Source organism: Ananas comosus, linkage group 1 (genome assembly GCF_001540865.1).
Source record: "Ananas comosus cultivar F153 linkage group 1, ASM154086v1, whole genome shotgun sequence".
Taxonomy (NCBI): Eukaryota; Viridiplantae; Streptophyta; class Magnoliopsida; order Poales; family Bromeliaceae; genus Ananas; species Ananas comosus.
In genome coordinates, this window is record NC_033621.1 from 21,644,260 (window position 1) to 21,667,487 (window position 23,228).

General features: G+C 35.7%; 2 protein-coding genes across 3 annotated transcripts; one reads left to right on the forward strand and one right to left on the reverse strand.

Moving 5' to 3' along the window:
- LOC109713174 (respiratory burst oxidase homolog protein A-like) lies at positions 454–11,687 on the forward strand. 2 transcript variants are annotated; one of them, XM_020237173.1, is made up of 15 exons: positions 454–1,259; positions 1,462–1,621; positions 1,728–1,776; positions 2,867–2,980; positions 5,951–6,373; positions 7,325–7,567; positions 7,673–7,708; positions 7,804–7,899; positions 8,009–8,124; positions 8,347–8,514; positions 9,080–9,239; positions 9,532–9,717; positions 9,822–9,950; positions 10,498–10,576; positions 11,138–11,687. In XM_020237173.1, exons 1-15 carry the CDS (start codon positions 563–565, stop codon positions 11,245–11,247), a joined length of 2,766 nt encoding a protein of 921 aa, XP_020092762.1. In that variant the 5' UTR covers positions 454–562; the 3' UTR covers positions 11,248–11,687. The 2 variants fall into 2 exon arrangements, with proteins under 2 accessions (XP_020092762.1, XP_020092755.1); XM_020237166.1 differs by having other exon boundaries at positions 7,325–7,708.
- Positions 12,321–21,629, reverse strand: LOC109713187 (golgin candidate 4-like). Its single transcript, XM_020237185.1, has 15 exons — positions 21,260–21,629; positions 20,253–20,351; positions 19,373–19,432; positions 18,651–18,830; positions 17,906–18,044; positions 17,720–17,784; positions 17,058–17,228; positions 16,767–16,874; positions 16,325–16,444; positions 15,449–15,745; positions 15,248–15,313; positions 14,241–14,443; positions 13,937–13,991; positions 13,655–13,840; positions 12,321–13,037 (listed from the first exon to the last, which is right to left on the reverse strand). Exons 1-15 carry the CDS (start codon positions 21,464–21,466, stop codon positions 12,732–12,734), a joined length of 2,262 nt encoding a protein of 753 aa, XP_020092774.1. The 5' UTR covers positions 21,467–21,629; the 3' UTR covers positions 12,321–12,731.

The following is a 23,228-nucleotide window of genomic DNA, read 5'->3' on the forward strand; positions in this document are numbered from 1 at the left end:
GATCCAAATATTTAAAGCATTATTTTCAAGTAACTTAAGCTTTTGAAGAATAACGATTATTGCATATTATCCAACATGCTATAATATCATTTGTCCATCCCCTTTTAGCCAATGCAACATCTTAAACCTATCAAAACATATCGAGCTCAGAAATAAGTAAGGTGAAGCGTTGAATATAAATATTAAAAATAATATTCTCTTATAGCTAAAGTTTTTGAAAGAAATTAAACTCTATATAGAGTGTACATATAGTATTTTTGTTATCATTATTTATTAATTTTCATGACAAGGTGTTAGGCCGCTTACTAACACGTGGCACAAACCCAACAACTGCTTAATTTGCTGTGAGGAACTTCACGTACAACAACATTATCCCAAGTTTCAAAATAGTAATTAAAAAATTTATATATATTAACATGCATATGACTCACCTGTTGCAGGTTTAATTAAGGGGTTAATTTCTAAACCCCTCCACACTCTTTCTTTTCCCCTCCAATTCAAAATCTCTCTCTCTCTCTCTCTCTCTCTCTCTCTCTCTCGGGGTATACAAACACATTTATAAATGAGGGGATCGACGACGAAGCACGACGATGGTGGTGTGTGGGGATCGGATCCGGTCCCCGCGCGAAGGGCGCTGAGCGCCGATTCGTCGCCGATCTCGTCGGCGAGGAGGAGGAGCCTCCTCATCGGCAACGACGACGACGACGAGGAGGAGGAGGAGGAGGAGGAGCTCGTGGAGGTCACCCTCGACCTCCGCGACGACGACACCCTCGTCCTCCGCAGCGTCGCCCCCGCCGCCCCGGCGACGGCGACGACGACGACGACGCCTCCGCCGATGTTCGCGATGCGGCGAAGCGCTTCGCACCACCGCCTCCTCCTCCGCCGCTTCTCGCGGGAGCTGCGCGCGAGGCAGGTCCCGCTCGACCTCAAGGCGGAGCTGCTCCGCTTCTCCCGCAACCTCGGCCTTCGCCTCCGCGGCCGCGCCGGCGCCGGCGCCGGCGTCGTCGGCGCCGGCGGAGGCGGAGGCGGCGCGGCGGTGGAGGCGGCGCTGGCGGCGCGCGCGGCGCGGCGCGAGCGGGCGATGGCGGCGCGGGAGCGGGCGCGGGATCGGGCGCGCGCGGGGGCGGCGCGCGGCGCGATCCGCGGGCTCCGGTTCATCAGCCGGAGCCGCGCCGACGCGTGGGGCGAGGTCGAGGGAAGCTTCGAGAAGCTCGCGCGCGACGGGTTCCTCTCCCGCTCCGATTTCGCTCAATGCATCGGTAATTTTGCTAATTATAATTAGCCCCTCATTAATCTTTTAATTATTCATGCTTATTTTCATTTTTTTTTCCCCCTGAAAAAAAGAAAGACAAAAGAAAAGCCGGTCCAATGTAGCTTCATTTATTGAAAATTTATATTTTTCGTACAAAATAAAATATAATTTTATATTTTTTATTACTTAAAAAAAATATAAAATTGCAGGAATGATGGAATCGAAGGAGTTCGCGTCGGAGTTATTCGACACGCTGATGCGGAGGAAGGGGATGAAGAAGGAGAAGGTGAGCAAAGATGAGCTCTGGGAGATGTGGTCGCAGATCACCGACCAAAGCTTCGACTCTCGCCTCCAAATCTTCTTTGACATGTACGAAATTTAAATTCAAATTTAAATTTATTTTTGTATTATTTTATAATTTAGGCACTGGATTTTAAGTTTTTTTTTTAAAAAAAAAAGTATACGTGCTTTATAGGGTGGATAAGAACGCGGATGGGCGGGTAACAGAGGGGGAAGTTAAAGAGGTACGTGAAATGTTGAAAACACATGAACGAGTCTTTCACTCTTTTGGACTCTAATAAAATACACGGAGACACACAACTACATAATATTATAGGAATAAATATTAAATAAGAAAGATAATTTAATCTGAGACCAATTAAATAAAAGTCTGGGAGAAAAAAAACGGATATACAGAACTTACCTCAACTATTGCCTATTTTATAATTTAATATAAGTGCCTAATTTTTAAAAATTTTAATTTTATTATCTAAACTTTTTAATTTATTTGATTTTGAACCAATTATTGAATGCGTTGTTTATCTTTACAAATTTAGTTAGTGTATTTAATGCAATTTATGTAATTATAAATTTACTGGAACATAAAATTAACTTAAATATCATGTCAAAAGAATCATCAAATATGTGACTTAAATAAAACTACTTAAAAAAATAGATACTAAAATCAATTTCTTTGTGGATTTGATGGTCCAATCAAAACGGTCACGTAAGCTCTTTACATTTCTTCCTAAGAAAAAAAAAAAAAAACGTGAACAGAAACTTTTGGTATTAAATCTTTTTAGAACTTGTATATGTTTGTTTTTAAACATTTTTTTTATAAAAGAAATTACAACAAAATTTAGTTTGTACAAAGTGCAAACTTTTTACGAAAAAAGAAACTTACTTTGATCTCTAAAATTTGTAACATTTTATTTTTTACCATACCATAAATGGAAACTTTCGTATAATTTTAAAAAAAATTGAGAGAGAGGTCATGGTCATTGTGGGCCTCTCAACAGCTCCGTACCATGGCTCAGCGTAATTCACAGAAAATAATCATTATATTTTAAAATTTTAAATTATTAAAAAATAATATTTTTTATTTTTATATTTAATATTTTTTTATGTCTGAATTTGAAATTTTTTGTAAAACTCATGATGTGGACTCGAATTAAATTAGGAAAAAATTAGTAATGCTAGAATTCTGGCATAATTCGAATTCAGAATCTTTTACTCTGATATCATATAAAATTAACTATTGTACAACAGTTGTTTCACATTTTACATCCTAACTCCCTTTTTTTTTCTTTTTTTTTAAAATTTTCCATTTTTCAGATAATAATGCTTAGCGCCTCGGCCAATAAGCTGTCGAGGCTCAAAGAACAAGCCGAGGAATACGCAGCTCTAATCATGGAGGAGTTGGATCCCGAAGCACTCGGCTACATCGAGGTTTGCATTTTAATTATTACGATAACAACAAAAACAACAACAACAACAATAATAATAACCTCTCTTTTTGGGTACACCACACGCCTCGTACTTTACTATTTCTCACGCTACTAAAATATTTCTTTTAGTTATATATATATATATATATATATATATATATATATAGAGTCCGGCTATGGTACTTATAAAAGTACCAAGTATTTGGTGTTTATAAATTTTTTACCGTTAAATCTACGCTTTTGATCATTTTCATCCGTTAGATTATACTATTCAACCAACCACCCACTTAACTCTAGGAGGGCCCACATCATCTTAACCGCATATTTCTTAATCTAAGGGCTAAAAGCTTACAAGCACCAGGCTTGTTACTTTTAAAAGCATAGGAGCTCAATTCTATATATAATATACTATTATATATTATATATATATATATAATATATATTATTCAATAATTCACGGAGACCAAGTCAACCGACTTAATAATAATGCAACAAAATAATTTGGGATCATATTTCTAGAAGTTTGAGTTGGTACTTTAATAAGCAAATCAACCATTATTCATTCATATTCATAATAAAAAGTTGTGTTGGTAACATGTTCGCATCCCAAGAATATTCCTACCCAAAAAAGTAATAATCTTGGTCAATGTGGTGTGTTTCTAGTAGTCACCTCTTTGTCTCAACTTCTCCAACAATTTTTCTAATGCGTGGAAATGGTTGCTAAACAATTTTTCTTGAAGTAGCTAATATTTGTGGTGTAGTAAATATATATATATATATATATATATATATTCCCCCCCTTCTTTTCAATAATAAAAATTTTAATTAGAATGTTTTTTTATCAGATTCTTTGAATGTAATAATAGAAGGATTTGTATTATTATGCCTAGTTTGGTAATACTTTTTTTGATGCCGGCTACAACCATAACATTAAATTAGAAAAAATAAATTTTTTTTAAAGTATAAAAACGAATACTTTTAGCCACCGCGTTACTAAACTATGCGTTAATAGAATTTTTTTTTATTTTGTACAAAGAATTAAAAGCGACTTTATCGATATCATTATTTATTAAATCTAATCAAATACGGTCATTAACTAATAATCGTGTTCTAGTGAATTTTTCTTTCAATAGTAAATTTAGCTTAAAAAAAATTAATTTAGATGGTTTTATGGTGTGACTAAGATAAGCTGATTTGGTGACGTTAGGCGGAGTCGTGATGTAGCTTTCTTACCTAAACCCTCCAGCAATTATAACCCTTTCGACAATTACGTGGGATTTGGGTTTTGGCTTTTCCCATCAATCACTTATTCAACGTTCTAGTGGTTGAACAGCTACCTTATGGCTTCTTATTACAAGTGTCACGTCCAAAGCTCCCATTTTTTTTACATATTAGTACACTATTTTATATGTACTTCTTATGTTTAAGTACTAGTTTTCTTTTGCTTTTGTTAGAGAAGAAACTTAGGCATGGTAATCAATATAGGTCCAAAAGGCCGTAAATGCTGTGGAAAATGTTACCAAGAACTAAAGTGGTTGCTGTTGAATATATTGTAGTATCAAAACACCGTTTTCTCTGGCTCTTGTTTATATAAATATTAAAATTATCGTTCTCTGATGATTTAAAATTTTAAAGTAAAACGATTGTTTTATATTCTTTATTCTGGTATTGAAGCAGGAGGTAGTTCTGAGTTTGAGTCTCGTTAGATTCTTAATATTATTTAATTTTTTCTTATTTAATTTAAATTTATTTTTTTTGGTTCATCAAAAAGTTGCGAGTCCAAATTATTGGTGCCAAACTTTTAGAGAATAACGATTATTTTTACATACTTTAATATTTTATCAAGACAAAAAATTCTGAGTTTGAATTCCACCGGATTGCTGGTTTTCGTTTAATTTTCTCCTATTTATTTTAAATCCTTGGTAGCTTAAATCTTTTGAAAACAACAGTAGTTACTAGGGTGGCTGCAGAAGAGATCGGGAATTTGAATTCTTGGCCTTGTATTGCAAAAGTTAATAGGATTTGATTCCCTGTCTTCGAGTAATATATAGACCGGTTCCAAAAATAGAGTTTTGGGTAAGGGATCTAGAGGGAACTTAACCAAAAAAAAAAAAAGAGAAAAAAATGTTACCAAAGATTAAAATACGGAGTTAGAGCCTGTTTAATTGGCCCTACTCTAGAGTATAATATTTTTCAATAAAATATTATTTAAATAGTATTATTAAAATAAATTAGTTTACTAAAATTCTTTTAATAGATATTTTGCTGCAACAAAATCATAAACTAAATTGGTGCTTTCGCTTTTGAATCTTAAAATTAATCAGGTATGTACTTTCCACCATTGCAAAAGTTCTAGATTTTTTTTCTATTTGCTGAACGTTCTAGTAAAGTGACTGCAGCTGAAAGTAGGAGCAGAAAAAGGGCGGATAAAGATCAGTGGATTGAATATTATTAAATCTAAACTGACATCCTTTTACGGCGTAGAACATATTGAATCTAATGTTTTTGTAAAAAGCAATTATGGGTCCCTAATTAGCAGAGCCGTTGAATCATCCAGTTTATGTAAATAAGCCAATTGTAGAATGAAACACAATTTTTTTCCACTTTGAGTGTAAGTCAACTGCAGGAAATTTCAAATTTTGTTAGAACTTGGTGGTTTTCGTCGAAAAACTAACAAGCTCTAAGAAAAGTTAGTTAAGTTAACATATTGTAGAGTTGGTTAATAAATTAAAAATTCCAGGTTCAAGTACATATTTGTTCAAACCCTGTTTGCTTGAGATAACACCGAAAAAAGCTGTATTAGAAATTCTTAAGGTTTGATGACAAGTGATTCAACTGTTGAAGCACATGCATATCTACATAACTTTCTGCCTACACATCTATAAATTAGGATAGAAACATCAATTTTCGCATATACACTTTTATAAACTCTTCTAAAATCTGTATATTCTGAATGTGGTTTTGTTGGCAGTTATGGCAACTGGAAACTCTCTTGCTGCAAAAGGACACATACCTGAACTACAGCCAAGCTCTGAGCTACACAAGCCAAGCACTTAGCCAGAACTTGGTGGGACTAACAGGGAAGGGCCCTATTCACATTCTAAGCACAAAGCTCGGTTACTACTTGGAGGACAATTGGAAGCGCCTGTGGGTGCTGACACTATGGATCGCGGTTATGGTGGCGCTTTTCACGTGGAAGTTCATCCAGTATCGGAACCGATACGCATTCCAGGTGATGGGGTACTGCTTGGCCACTGCGAAAGGCGCTGCAGAGACATTGAAGCTCAACATGGCCCTCATTCTCCTTCCCGTGTGCCGGAACACCATTACTTGGTTGCGGTCAACCAGTGCTTCTCGCGTTTTGCCTTTCGATGATAACATCAACTTCCACAAGGTTAGTCTTTTCTTTTCTTTTCTTTTCTTTTCTTTCAGATGCTAGTAAATGTTCGATTTCCTAGTTAATAAGGATATCTAAGAAAGTATTACAAGTGTACCTAGCTGATGTTTTAGATTTCAAATGTGGAAACTTAAACGAGTTCTAGGTATATCATATATATACACAAATCATGCATGTGTGTGCATTTTTACATTTGTTTACGAACATCTTTCATTTGGTTTATCTACATAACTTTTCTACTAGTTTCATTTATTAGAATTTAGAACTAAATAATTCCATATTGAATTTACAAAATTGTGTTGTTTTATATGTATCCACAAATGAATTGTATTTTTGCAGTATTTTGCTGTATTAGTAGTGTGCTAACTTGTTTGAAAATTTGATAATATCGGAAATGTACTTGAGCCGAATAGAAATTTCATTGATTTAATTTATCTAAATAGACGTAGATCATTTAGTCAATTTTCAATTGAAGTTTGAATTTGAATTTGATATTTTAAAGTAAAATTCTAAAGAACATATTCAATCAAATCCTACCTGATTAAAACATTACTGTGCTGTGGCTTGCAGAAGTTGAATTTCTGAATGGCTAAGATATTATCGACATCTTCCAACTATTTGTGATCTGAGAATGGGTTCATAAACCATTTTTGTTTTATTTCAATTTCACAACTGATCTGGTTTCCTGATTTTATTCGAGTTTCGTTAGATTTAACAGATTCCATCAAATCTGCTGAAAATGTTACTGCAAATCAAGGATGGAACTCTTCTAAACCATAGTAGGATAGTTGAGTTCGGGAGCGCATTTCAAAATAATTCATAGTTGAATGTTTTGCATACAATTTAGCCTTATTGCATCAGAAAATAATAATAATAATAAGTTCTTATAAACACCTAAATCAGTCAATAAATCAATGTAAGATCCCTTCATTGGTCTCATTATGACAGACCATTGCAGCGGCAATTGTGGTTGGAATAATCCTTCACGCCGGTAACCACCTCTCCTGCGACTTCCCTAGGCTCATCTCCTCCTCTCCTGACATGTACTTTCCCCTCTCCAAAGACTTCGGTCCGACAAGGCCCACGTACACGGAGCTCATCAGCGGTCCAGAAGGCATAACCGGGATCCTCATGGTCCTATGCATGGCGGTGGCATTCACTCTCGCCACACGTTGGTTCCGACGTAGCATAGTAAAGTTTCCTAAGCCTTTTGACAAACTGACCGGATTCAATGCATTCTGGTACTCGCACCACCTGTTTGTAATTGTCTACATTCTATTCATCATTCATGGACAGTTTCTCTACCTTGTCCACCATTGGTACCTGAAATCAGTGAGATTCTGCTTCCTCTTGAACTTCTTAAAACCAGTTAAGTGATCTTTAAGTTATTTAGAACATGTATAAAGGTTCATTTTTTTCTGTCGCAGACCTGGATGTATCTTGCTGTTCCTGTTTCTCTGTATGCAGGGGAGAGGATCCTAAGAAGCCTCCGATCTAGCTATTATTCCGTTCGCCTGCTAAAGGTAAGATAGCTCATACTCTTTCTTTTCTTTTCTTTTTTTGTTTGTGTTTTTGTTTTTTATGCTTACACACATAGCTAGAGTCTATTAACATGGAAAGATGTTTGCGCAGGTTGCTATATACCCTGGTAATGTTTTGACATTGCAAATGTCTAAGCCTCCGGCATTTCGCTACGAGAGTGGACAGTATATGTATGTTCAGTGCCCTGCAGTTTCACCCTTCGAATGGTACTTCTCAAGAATGTCCATTCAATTTCGATAGTTGTTTGTTAAAGTTTCGCTTCCTCACATATATGCTAGCCAAATTGCATCCCTGTAATGTTGCTTCGGGTAAATCTAAATGTATCCCCTTCTCTTTTTATTGCAATCGATTTGAACGAAACCAGAAAGGAACATGTTATGAATGATGCCAATCCTATATTATAAATTACTTTTTCGAATGTTGCACAGGCATCCTTTCTCAATAACTTCAGCGCCAAGTGATAGCTATCTCAGTGTTCACATCCGACAATTAGGAGATTGGACACGAGAGCTCAAGCGGGTCTTTGCAGAGGCTTGTGAACCCGCGGCGGCGGAGAAAAGTGGCCTCCTTAGAGTGGATGGCACTACCAAGAGAAGGTATGTACTCTTTTAAGTTCCTTTTCGAGAAATTATTGTTTACTTACTATCTCAAATAGTAAATGTAAATACACTTGCATTGCATGGAAGAACCAAAATTTCTTTCTGTTATTTCTTTTTCTGAATATCAAGGACTGATTTTTTTGTGATAAAGTTTTGATTGAAGAAACAGAGTTTTTTAAAAGAATTCTGACTTTCTGAATTGAATATGTTGAGAATACATTTACAAAGTTCTGTAATTGGTAAATTTTCAATAATCTAGATTTTTTTTTGCTTAATCGATGGATTAAACCTTTGTTTTCAAGCTTCACCTCATAATAATCAACCACATTACATTCTGGGCAGAAAATAAATGATCATTTATGAGAAAGTTCTGAGCAAAATCAGGCCTTTCACTTTGGTTGTTTAATGTGTAACTAGTTTGCAACACAAGTAGCCCAGTGTAGATCCATTTGTTAATAAACAGATCGTCAAGATAAGCATTGCTACTCTTATGTTTTCTTCTTTCCATTATTTTCATTGCCTTGTGTAAAATGCAAATCATTTTTTCCCCCCGTAAATGCAGCGTACCAAAGCTCTTGATCGACGGGCCTTTTGGTGCACCAGCTCAGGACTACAAGAACTATGATGTGTTACTACTCGTCGGACTAGGAATCGGAGCAACGCCTTTCATCAGCATATTGAAAGATCTGCTTAACAACATTGTGAAAACAGAGGAGGAAGAAGTGAGTACTTTTCATTACTATCTTATAGCAAAAGCCGAAATAAGCATGAAACTGTTGGAGGATGTGTAATGAGAGAATTACTAAGGATTCTTCAAGCCGCTTTATTCAAATAGCACTTTTTAGAAGCTCTGGACATATTCTCTATTATGATGTTATTCCTCTATTCTCTTTCAGTAGTTGCTTTAGAATGCTTGTTGGATTGTTTCTTTATTGCTTGTTTTGAGTGAAATCGTTGGTTAGTTCAATTCGATACAATAAACCCAATTGCTAATTGATTCTCCTTTAATCCTAGGATGCTATATCAGATGTTCATCCGAATCACGGAGATACTGATCTGGCCACAGTTGTGAGGACTCCAACAAAACCAAAGCGAAATCTCAAGACGACGAATGCGTATTTCTACTGGGTAACACGCGAACAAGGCTCTTTCGATTGGTTTAAGGGAGTTATGAATGAGGTTGCTGAATTAGATCAAAGGGTAAAGAACATGATCAAGACACTTAAACCGTATTAGTTTCTTATTCTCTTCGCATTGTTTAGAGGACAAATTTCTCACTTGAAGTTTAATGTTACCCTCATTAGGGCGTAATCGAGATGCACAACTATCTGACAAGCGTGTACGAAGAAGGGGATGCTCGATCTGCGCTAATAACCATGATTTCAGCTCTCAACCACGCGAAGAATGGTGTAGATATAGTCTCTGGAACCAGAGTAAATCCTTATTTCCTTTTTCAGAATTGATTGCTGGATACAGTGGGCTTGAGAATTTAGTTATGAAATAATTTTCTTACAAATTGTTGCTAACTTGAAACTCATTTGTCTCTCTATATCAGAAAGACAGAAGTGCTATTTGAAGTAGATCTTCTTAAAAAAGTGCTAACAACTTCACAATTAAGTCCCTCTCAACATTTCTAAACATTTCAATGCAGCAAAATTTATGAACATTTTGTTTGTTAAAGCTTCTTTTTTTTCACTGAGAAGTTGTTCCGGAAGGAGGGATGAGAATCTGTTCTTTATTTTGGTGGATCTTCTTGTAATAATATCATGGCCAGTTATTCATTTTCTCCCATTTATTATGCGGAAAATTTAGTAGAAAAGAAGGAAGAGAATTTGACAGAACATTTTATTACTAATGTAGGGTTTAATTTGGTTTTCTTTGATCAAGTGGTTCCTAAAGATTTGCTCACAATTTGCAATATATCTAAGCTATAATTAATACAATCAGTAAACTTCTGACGTTTCTTTTGATACTGGACAGGTACGAACGCATTTTGGGAGGCCCAGATGGAAGAAGGTTTTCTCCAAAACATGCTCTAAGCACCCATTAGCCAAGATTGGTAAGTTAATTTCCATTTTCTGAAATTTTATAGTCTACTTCCATCTGATTCCATCATACATATGAAACAATCTTTTATCTCCAGTAGTTTAATTTATTAGAGAACAGAGTTTTACTATTTTATATTCAAGTTTGAACTCAAAACTTTTCGGCAAACTTAAGACGCGTACTTAAATCAAATATGAGGAAATTAAATGAGGCTAGGAATTGACTGTTCCTAGCGTAAGTGGCAAAAGGGCTTGATGGTTGGTACTCGAGACCCAAGTTCGAATCCTAGTTGATTCACATTTCCAGCTAAATTTATTTCTAAATAAAATAAACGAAGCGAGTAGCATGCTACCTTTCTCTCAAAAAATAGAAAAAGAAAATGAGGCTAGGAGCTTCATGGAATTCTAACCTAGGGTCGCATGCTTTGATACCATGTCATCCAAAATATCGATACGATAATAATATGTTTAACAAGAAAAAAAAATTAAAATGTAATTAATTAAATTCTTTTCCTATTTCTTATGAACTTCTCTTCACCGATTTCTTTTTAACTGTCACGGTGGCATATTTGCAGGAGTATTCTACTGCGGAGCCCCAGTACTGGCGCAAGAACTAGGCAGACTTTGCTATGAGTTCAATCAAAAAGGCACCACCAAATTTGAATTCCACAAGGAGCATTTCTAAACTCTTCTCTTGTACAGCCTCTTTTATATATATATATATATCCTTTTTGTGTAAAGTATAGGGATTAGGAAATAAGAAAAGTATAGGAGTACCAGGCACCATATATGCTTAGTATATACTCCTCAAAGATGAGGTAGCAAAAGTGGAAAAAAGAAAAAGAAAATGGCAGTTGATTATCTTGAATGTTTATTTAAATAAGATGGAGATTTCATATTGCAATTGAACTGTCTATAATAATTCCTGCACAGAGTGTGTTGGTTATTATTTAGAGTACTATTTAGGAGGTGGCAAATACCCAAAGCCACTCGTTGATGTACTATTTCTATTATTAGTTAGTTATGTGAAAAGAAAAGTGTACATCTTACGATTATTTTATGTCATATTTGTAAATGGCAAGCAACTGCTATAAAATAAACAGAATTTTTTTCTTTTGTTTGCCAGTCTTTCTGTTTTTAATTTATTGGCATATCCTTATCATGATTTTAGAGTAATCTGCAAAATAGTGGGCGTAGAATTTTTTTACATAAAAAAGGGGTTATTATTATTGACATATAAATAGCAAGTATTTAAATCTTAGGTCTCTTCCCCATTCTTTTTGCTTGGTTTACTGTAGTGACACTCCAGTTGCTATCATATCATAATAGAATTAAATTGATTTGCAATTTTATGAGTTGAAGTGAATTGATGCTGCCTTTTTTTTTGGAATAAAAAAAGAAGTATGAATTTTATTGTCTACTATTCCTGGTTCGTCCTTGGTGATATTACGTATAATAAAATTTTGGAAGGATACTTGTGAATAAATGATTTATTAATCTGTAAAATATAATAAATAATGGTAAATCTGAGCTTAAACCAATAGAATAAAAAATTTAAATATCCAACGGCACAAAATGTGCCCATGTGCCGATAACATATTGGCACAATACAATCCCATGCCAACAACATGATTCAAAGTCCTCTTTTTGTTGAAATTAGCAAATAATTATCATAAAAAAATATAAAACAATTGATAAAAATAATATAATAAGTAATTAAAAATATATAAATGGTGGAAAAAAAATAAATATTTCATATCACAGCAAATCAGCTTACACATTTTATGATTAATATATATCAGCCCACCACGGCACGAACGCATCATAGGAAACGTTACCGACAAATTCTCGATTCAATCCCCCCAACCAAAAACACCACGCTGTGATCTATTAACTCTTCGACATTTTTCGGCACATTGAATCTACATCACATTTTACAGCAAATTGAACTATATGTCGAATAACAGGAGAATCCTCATCTGCTTAAATTGCCTTCGTTTTTTTTTTTTTTCTTTTTCTTTTTTTACAGGGAAAAGGGGGGAAAAAATCAATGCAATTGGAATATGATTTACAGACAAGATATTAACAAATGGAACGAATTTACTATAACAAATTCCGAGTAATATCATCTGCAAGGATCTCATTGTGTCGTTGCCGCGTCATCCCGCGCTAATACGAGTATCTTGGAGGCGGTCTTGAGAGCAGATTTCGTTCCGATTGATCCGTAGAGGATGTAAGCGGCACGGTCGCGAATTCGGTGTCAGGGTGTTGGAGTAGTTGGCTTTGTTTTGAAGAGCTAAATGTTTGGTTTGTTGAGGGATAAACAGGGGGAAGATTAGAAGCATTACTGGTGCTAGGACTGGTGGTGCTTTTCTCCTGTGTGTTTGATGAAACTCTAGAAGCTTCCGCAGATTCCCTTCTCTCTCTTTCTTCGGTTTCCTTGAGAAGAAAGTCGACCCACAGGTCCGCAAACGACTGGCCAAGCGGGAAAGAAAAATGTTCGTCATTATATATTATGGAAAACTTATTGCATTATATGAAATATGTCATATATTCATAGTAATGTAACTTTAAAGAGGAAACAACTTGGAACCATTCGATAACCAAGTTCCAGTATACGTTAATTTTTCCGATGAGCAAATAATGCCACAACTAGAAAAAGATTTGAGACAACAGTAGAATAACTCCCAATACATTACATTCATCGGATATTTGCCTATGTGGTCCTCTCTTTCTTTCTCAAAAAAAAAGAAACCCCCCACGTTTATGTTCCCTGATATGAATTATATATGATTAACATAATTGTTGTTATCATGTCGGTCCTCATAGCGAACTACCAATATGATTGACACATAGACCGTAATCGTAATCATGTCATTTCTTCTACAGAACAAAGAACCTGCAAAGCTACTTCTTTACAGTCTGAGTGGTTTCCAGGCTATTTAAACATCAACAGGGAATATCACAAACACCACCATTAACTGGATGACTACCCATAGAAAATACATGATTGAGAGGTAAATATGAAAATTCAGACTTTCATAATAATATATATGTAATCAGAGAACTTTGAGCCAAAAAAATATTCTCACCTGATTTTCAGAAGGCATTTTAGTAGATGTTTCTTGCGAGTGTCCGCCCAGAATTCCTCCAACAAGACGCCCTGGTAGACCCAAAACTCCTCTAACAACACCTTTGCCCGCAGCATGTTGAGCAAAACCTATTCTTTGTTTATCTTCTTCCGAAAACCCTAGCATGCGAACCATAAGATCCAGAACCTAGAATACCCAAAACATACAAATTAGCCCATAATCATGTGAAGGAATGGAAAACCTGAGAATCAACACTGACATATGATAAAGAAAGAAAAATACCTCTTTGCTATGATTTCTCTGGAAATAGGTCACCAGCAACTTTATCACTATGCGCCTGCAAGTCGCCAAGTGTCGATTAATTTTGGCTCAATGCTCGAGAAGACAAAGTTAAAAATACGGGAAAATCTATCACAGTTACTCTTAACTTTCAAAGTTTTGGCATGGTTCACATGTTAGGAAATATATACAGAATTATCAAATATAAAAGCTAATTTTGCAAATTGTGTATCAAAAGAAATAAATTCAGAATGGCCAAAAAATGACAAATCTTGATAAAAACTGTAATAAATGACTAATAGAATACCTGTCAACATAATTATCTGAATCCAGCGACATTCTATTCAGTGTCGTCATACTCTGCTCTAAGGCTCGGCGTAGTCTTGAATTGTCTTCCTCAAGCTTCTGCATTGAGTGCCTGCCCTCTGCCAAAATTCTTTCACTTTGCGAAAGTTTAGCAGCTATCTCTTCCTTCTCCTTTATTGATAGTTCGAGCTGCTGATTTGCAACCTGAGGACGAAAAAAAGGAAAATTATCTAAAATTTGTAGGCCCAAATGATATTGGCACAGGAAAAACCTAGACATTTTGCAGAACAGAAAATTAAATAAAATTCACTGGGAAGTGAAAAACTAGACAATCTGTGAGAGAATGGACAGTTCAAAAAATTTCATTATAGAAAAGCAAAGTAGAAAATTTACACTTAAAAAGGAATAATTAGCTCAGGTAAACTAACGTGTATAGCCATTGAGAATACAATCATATCAGCATTTAAAATCATGCTAACTCTAACGCAACTGCAATTGTTTATGTAAGATCTATATTCAATGCCAGCAACCAATCCTAACAAAACATGAGACAAAATTTTCCATTCAACAGACTTATCATTATTAGTTCTCAGATACTAACAGCTTGGCTTCCCTATTTCTTGGCCTCCCTATTGTAGTTCCAGAACATAGAAGAGGAGTTCATTCAGAAAACTAATTTGAACAAATTTTGCCTTTCAATTAACATAGATAAGCTAAGATACCAATAGGTAATATGACCAATATATTCAGAGGTGACAAATTATTGCCCCGACTGGGGCCATTGTCACAGATGTTGATCTCCAATTCCCTGCAATCTCTACTTCCAATCTTCACCGCAAAGTGAATGGCAACCTTATTGATTTAGAAATTATTTTCTTTGAACAGTGATATGAGCGATCGAATTGAAAGTATGAGATGGAAGTGGTCGAAGACCAAAGAACAATTTTTCTTCAGACATGAGCACTAATTTTTCTTCAGAACTGAGTGGAAGTTCTACAATCTACATACCTTTAAAGATTCAGAGACTTTAGAAAGTTCTTCTCTTGCTGATGCCAAATCTCTTCCAAGTCGTTCCTGTAAAGTGTAAAAAGGCATTCACATAAAGCCAAGCATCAACTTCTGATATTCTGTAGATAGTATGTCTATTTCAAAATAACAAAAGAGAATAATCAGCACTAATAGTGCATGCACAAAGCAGTTTACAATCACCTTAGCTTCACTCTCAGCATAGTATTGTCCAAGGGCCGTCTGAAGATTAACCAGTTCGATATTTTTAGATTCAAGTGCGCTCATACAGCTCGTGAGTTTTTGCTTTAAATCATGGATAATTTCATTTGACTTCTGAAGTTCATCATTTGTTAGCTTCTTAATATCCTCCCTCTTAGCTATCTCCTGCTTCAAGGCCCTTTCCAACTGCAATATATGGTTTTTTTGGTATTCACAATTTGCTCTGAGTTCTTCAATCATTTTGGTATCTTCATCCATCTTTTCTGAATCTTCTTGCTCCTATAAAATCCAATATAAGAGAAAGCATCTTCAGTCGAATTGCAGGTAAGAGAATGGCAAAAATTAAATAAAAGTACGATTTTCTTGAGCTTGCCCCAAAGCCCCTAACCTGAACCCCCCAACACATAAAATTGTTTTAATACCCAAGAAGCCGGAGGAACGAGCTCCTTTTTGTAAAAGCGCAAGTGGTGATCGAACCCCAACCTCAAGGATGGCAACCCGGGAAACCACTTGGGCTAGGCCAGTAGTTGTTAGTCAAAAGCATGACTTGAAAATAAAAGGAACATTATCGACAATCCAGTAAGGGCTCAGATACAAATATCAAGTTTTGATGAGCAATACTGAAATAAATGGGATGTACTTCTGTAGACAAACATTTTCAAAATAAATATAAAATATCCTATATATACTTATGTTGGGAAAAGCTCAGTTGAATTCTGCGTAACCTTAGAGAAAAATTGCACTAGGAAGCAATAAATAAGGATTTGCAACAGCTGCAGTGATAATCAGAATAATTAAAAAAAGTTCAAAATATGTCCTTGGGAAACTGAATATTATTAAGAGAAGAAAAAGAAGTACTTTATCTAGCAGATGCTGCTTTAGCCGATCCAATTGGTGCAATGTTTTGTCACGTTCTTTGCGAGTTTCTTTTAGTGCTTCCTCCAATGTATGTATGGTCAATGACATCTCTTCTTTGACCTTCAAAGTTGGAATAACTAACACATTAGTACTAATTAGAAAGGATAAAAGGAAATGTTATTTCCTTCTCTAATTAAAGGATTGAGAAATTTAATTACACCATAATTTTTGTACAATAGACGATTGATAACATTTCATGCTGTCAACTTGTGAATATTGTGCAATATCAAAACTGGAGGTTTTGTTTACAAGGCACAGGTATTGCCGATATAATACAATGGTACAATGGTACAAAGGTAATGGCGGTGATTCAAAACAACATGTCGGCTGCCGATAAATATTCAATCACAATAGTCACCTAAATGGGAGGAAAAACACCTACCTTGTGCCAGTCAGGCTCCTCGTTCTGAGTATCAAAAGCTTCATCACCTTTTTTCCCAGCTGTACTCGTCATAAGTTTCAGATTTGCTTCAAGCTCGCCCTTCTCTAACTACAAAAGAAGTACATTTAATCAGAATAATTTCAAGAAACTCAACTACCCGGTTAACGTCTTCAATAAATTTTACTAATAGTCTCTAATATAATAAATTAAGTAAAAATGAAATACTAATCCAATTTGAGCGCAGTATAATATGACAAATTACATGTTTCACCAAAAAATGCTCGTATAGACCTTTAGTTGGGCATTTTCTTTCTGTAGATTCAATATCACACTTCTCAAATGCTGTAGAGATTCATCTGATACTTCTTCACTGCCCCTTCTGTTTAACTCCTCTTGGACTCGTCTTAATTCTGATACTTTCTCATTTAGCTCCTTGCGCAACTCTTTCATTTCAGTTGAGGCCTACCAGCAAAATATAAGGATATGAATTCTACAATAGAAAAGGCAGTGGAAGCAGGGGAAAAAAAAAAGAAAAAGAAAGGCTTTTACATGTATCCCGGCAAAGCCATTTCTACAATATACTCTCATAAAGTAATTTCTAACAAAAAATGCGAGTATGATAAGTTGGGGAGACATCAGGTTCATGGGCAAGTTGATTTTCCATCAAAAGGATTTCTAAACATGGGGTTTTTCTGTAAGTATGAGATTGTACTTACATAAGAAATAAGGTTTCTGAAGGGTACAAGGGCATATGGCAAAATTTATTTGGCAGGAATATGTATGATAGATACAAAATTTGCAGGTTATACATGCAAATATAACGTCCACAAGGAGGACGCTGGAATGTTGACCCATATTATACAGGCTTCTGTAATCAGGGATTTCCAAGATATATATAAAGAAGAATTCATAGAAAGACCAACCTAAAACTAAAATTTAAATATTTAACTCACCTTCTCCTTGTCCGCCTTTATTTCCTGAAGCTCCCTTTCGAAAGATGAGTTGTGCTGGTATTCATCTAAAAGTTAAAATAGGAGAGAGATTTAAAACTGGCGAGTAATTGAGCATAAAAGGGAGCTCGAGAGTATACTGAGCACAGTCACAAAGAAGAGTGTAAGGCACATTGCATCACACTGTACCTTCTAACTTCTGCTTTAAGATTGTTGCCTTTTCTTGCTCATTCTCGAGTTGTGACCTCAATTGTTTAATTTGAGATTCGAGATTAGCTTGTCTTCCTGCCAAAGATCTGTTTTTTTCTTCCAACACATCTAAATATTCCTACAACTCGATCAAATACTGAAGTCAAACAACTAATTACATAACAAAGACAAAGTAACATTTGTTTCTCAATACAAAAGAACAGACAAAAGTGAAAAAATATAGGATTGGTTACAAAGTTCGACCCTGAAGCTTCACCCCAATTTTCAATTTCAAGCTCATATTTCAACTGTAACAACTTATCTCAGAAGTTTGACCCCAATTTGAATTCATCCTCGAGGATTCAACTTTAACCCTGAAGTTTGGCCTCGATTTAAAATTTTCCCTAAAGCCATCCTCCAAGTTTCGATGTAAAATAAGGAAGTTTAAAGATAGTAATGACATGGCACCTCTGTCGATGGACTAAAGGGAGGGCATAATAGCTCGGTAAAACAAACTTCATAGGTTAAATTGTTGGCATTAAAACAATGACCCAAAATTAAAAAATAGGTCAAATTCAGGGAAGAATTTGAAAGTAAATCGTTCAAACATATAATGATGTAGCCAAACTCCTGATATTTTTTGAAGTTAGGAATACACTAAAGCATAAAAGCTCACAGCCTCACAGATCATTTAGTTCATTTGAAATTTGAGGAGAACAGATTAGATGAATCAGGCTATGAGTACCTTTTCGATCCCCAGTGAGCTTGCAGGTTTATGCATGCCATTTAGTGCAACAGCTTGTGCAGAACCATTGCTATATCCATCCTTTTTGGGGATATTAACATTCCCTGCATGGCTTCCAAAACGAGAATTATCTCCAGTAGCATGCCGCTGTACTTTAGCAAGTGATTGTTCAGAAGTTACCTGTGATAATCGTCATCAGCAAATTTAACTCAAAAAAATTGATTGTATAGCTTTCTAGGAAACTTCTTGCAAGACTATTGACTACATTTACAGAAGGAGACCAGAGGATTCTCATGTAAACCTTATGTATGAAAGGGTGTAAACAGAAATTAGAATAATCAGTTATTTAATTACAGAGTATATCTATGTATAACCAAATATTTAAGATCCTGAGGTATAAAACCATAACAAAAAAAAAAACCCAACGAAGATAGTAAAAGAACCGCAAGTATCATGATGACATCAAAAATACCAAATACCACATTGAAGGCTAGCCGGTCGCACAACAACTTGAGCCTTGAGTACAGTCTCAATGAAAACAAAATTATTACGCTGATTATACCGGACTGATAATTTTTCATTCAATAAAGTTAACCTACCAACAAGCTGCATAACTTACATCTTATTGCACAGAAAGTATTAGAAAGATTGTCTTCAGCAGATAAGAGATCCTTGATAGTGTTCAAAATTTCGGATTACTTATAAGCATTCTGAATACTTACTTTTGTTTCCAGACTTCTTCTCAAAGATTCATTCTCTTCATGTAATTTAGAAAGCTGCTCCTGTCAGACGTTAAATAAAAAAAGAAATAAAATAAAATAAATAGCTGCCTTAGAGATAGCTTTCAAAACATTTATGACAATCGGCAGACACTATTACGTGCTTTCAACTACATTAGAACTTCCACAAAATTTGGTTCCCCACAATTTATTCCTCAATAAATACCAGAATTACTGGGACACATGAAACTAATCAACATAATTAATGGGCCACAAAAATAACTAATCAACATAAAAAGTCTCCATTATTTTCCATCAAGATGTTGCCAAATCAACAACATAATAGAGGGGAAAGTATTAAAAGTAAGCATTAATGACAAACTAGAACTTTTGAAACCAAATGATAAACAAATATAGCATGTATTATGTAGTTTATATATTGTCCGCAGCTAGAGGGACTAAGTTTTTCTACTATAGATATAAGGAGTCAAAAATCTGAACTAAGCTAGATAAATTGTATTCAATTAGACAAGAAGGAGACACTCTCTCAGCATATGAACTTTTGCAGAAGAAAACTTGAATTTGTTGAATCCGACTAACAGGAAGGTGGCAATAAAGTAAATGCTTCAGGGCAAACATGACTTTTCTTTTTAACAGCATAATTTACTCCTCTGAACAAATAACATATAATATAATGTGTCAACAGCTAGAAGCCTAGAAACCACAAAAACAGATAGGAAAAGTTTAGATACAATGAACACTCTACTTGAATTTTTAAGTAATGAACCAATAAGAAGATTTGTTTAATTTACAGTACAGCAGCGCAGGAAACAATCAAATCCTGAAATGTTATACAAAAAGTAGCAATATTTCAAGGATGGACCTCTTTCTCCTTCAACATCGCCGCATAATTAAAAGAAAGCGCCTTGATTTCAGCCTCAGATGCTTGAAGCTTCTGAATTTCTTCTTTGTATTTTGCAATCTGCCAGAAAAGAAAAGCATGAAAAAATTCCACTATTGGTCGAGAATAATTTGTTACTGAAATTTGATAAGATGAAAGGTCCTTCAACATACTATAGCTCGACACACTAGATCAACCCTTCCAACTTTTTAACAAAGGAAACAAAAATTCAATAGTTTCAAAATTAACATTTCCGCAGAAATAACAAGAGGATCAACTCAACCGTATTTAGTTTCGATTTCATTTAAGGTGTTTTACAAACGCTAATGTTTTACCTCCTTTTTACATATTTTATGAGTTATATAGTCCATCAAAAATCTTGAAAAAAAATAATAGTTAATTCAACTTTTTTATGTGCGAAGACTTTAAGCTCATGCATTGACTTCTCATTTCTCAAGGACGCAGCAGGTACTTCGCATCGACGGTTTGCTTCTGGTTTCAATTTCCCAATGGTTTACTTTCAGTTTTTTTGTATAAATATGTTGCTCCTTCGCTGCTTCACTTCTGAATTTATCAATACCTAAATGGAATCTGCAATTTTAACAACCGTAGTACCAATTAGAGGTTCCGGCACTACCTAAAAGCCTATTTTTCAGAGCTTCTGAAAGAACTACTAATCTAGAAAATGTTTCACAGCCAAAAGGTCTGAATTGTCCGGATGTGCCGGGAAGCCGAGGTTGGCTTCTAGGCCCCAAATCATGAGCTCTAATAGTTTGAACAGACTCCGCATACTGAAAAAATGATAACATCTACTTGGATTCCCGCAACCAAGTATTGCGAACCTCATTTTAACAACTCGAAAACATAATTCACTAGTCACTACTCCAATCATCAAAAAATTCCACCGCTAATGTCATATCAATACAAAAACCCTAATTCGTGCGACGAATTGGTAACGAGAAGATTCCGATCCCCAATGGAGCCCATACCTCGCCATGAGCCTCGGAATCGGCCCCATTGCCCACCGGCGAGCCGTGCGGCGGCGTCGCCCGCGAGGATCGCCGCGGGAAGCGGCGCGCAGAGACGGGCGAGACCTCGCCTCGGGATTCGGGGATCTCGAGCTCGTCCTCGCCGTCCAAGACCTCGCTCGCGATCCGGGAGAGGCTCTCCCTGTAGTTGGAGATCGAACTCCGCATGGCGACGAGCTCTGATCGAATTTGGCGATCCCCTTCGAATCGAGATTTAGGGCGAAGGGATTAGGGTTTGGGCAGTAGATCGATAAGTAGATCTGAGGAAGAGGGCGATGGGGGGAAGGGGCGAGGACGACGATGGTTTGGATTTCCGTTTTTCTATTTTTTTCAATTTATATTTATATATATATATATATATATATATATATATATATACAGCCACGAACCGAAGCGTTTTTAAAAATAAAAAGCAATTTGCATAAAAAATTCTCTTATGGCTTTTGCAAAACTGGGCCTCCTCTTTCATTTTTACAGATTCGGTCCGAATTTCAGCAAACTAACCAAAATACCCTTTATTTTTCTCTCTCCCTCTTTCTCTCTCCTCTGCGTTTCTCTCGTTCTTTTTTTTTCTCTCGCCAAAAGAATAATGAAGGCAGAGGCGAAGGCGAAACAGTCTGCTCGCCTCTCACCTCATGCTTTCGCCCTCACCCTTGCCCTCGCCCACGCATCCCCCACCTTCCTCGCCTCCGATTCCGCGAGGCCGGCGCCTCGACTTTTTTTTTTTTTTTTTTTTATTATTGGGGGTCTTTTTTCTTTTCTTTTCTTCTCCGACTCTCCTCCACCGTCTCCGACGACGACGTCTCTCTCGCCCTTCCCCGCACTTCTCGTCCCTCCCTTTCCCTCCTCTCCGCCTTCGACGACGATGCATCTTTGCCGGCGCCGACATCGACACCGTGGAGGTCACTGCGACGCTGCAGCCTCGAAGCCGGGGGTCCTTAGCGGCGTCGTCGCCGGCGCCGTGGCCGTTAGAAGAGAGAGGCGACAAAAAAAAATATAAAAGAAGCAAGAAAAAAAATAAAAATACAAAATTATAGAAAAAGAAGGATGAAGATGAAATTGCATTGTTAACTGTAAAAAAAATTATAAGTTGCACTACTTAAAATGTAAACTGCAGCTTTAAGATGAAAATTACACTTTTTAAACGAAAATTACACTATTTGAAAGATATTTACATTGTTTCTCCTTTTATTGCACTCTTTCAGATGTAAACTGCATTCATTAAGATGAAAATTACACTCTTTAAATGAAAGTTGCACTGTTTCTCTTCTTGTTGCACCATTTTTTCTCTTGTTACACTATTTTTTATCTTAAACTGCACCCCTTTAAGAGATATTTATACTGTTTTTTCTCTTGTTGCACTGTTTCTCCTCTTATTGAATTATTTATCCTCTTGTTACACTATTTTTATCTTAAACTGCACGTTTTAAAAGAAAAAATAATGTAACAAGAGAAGAAATAGTACAACAAGAGGAGAAACAATATAAATATCTCTTAAATAAGTGCAGTTTAAGATAAAAAATAGTGTAAGAAGAGGAGAAATGGTGCAACAAGAGGAGAAACGGTGCAACTTTCATTTAAAGAGTGTAACTTTCATCTTAATGAATGCAGTTTACATCTGAAAGAGTGCAACAANAAGAAGGCCACTAAATCCTGTATCTGTAGTAGTGGAATGCAACTTTCGTTTAAAGAGTGTAACTTTCATCTTAATGAATGCAGTTTACATCTGAAAGAGTGCAACAAGAAGAGAAACGGTTTAAATATCTCACAAGAGTGTAATTTTCATCTTAAAGATACAGTTTACATCTTAAGTAGTGCAACTTGTAATTTTTTTTGCAATTAATGATGCAATTTCATATTCATCATTTTTTTATATAATTTTTTATCTTTTTTTTTTTCTTCTATAATTTTTTTTTTATCACCCTCTCTG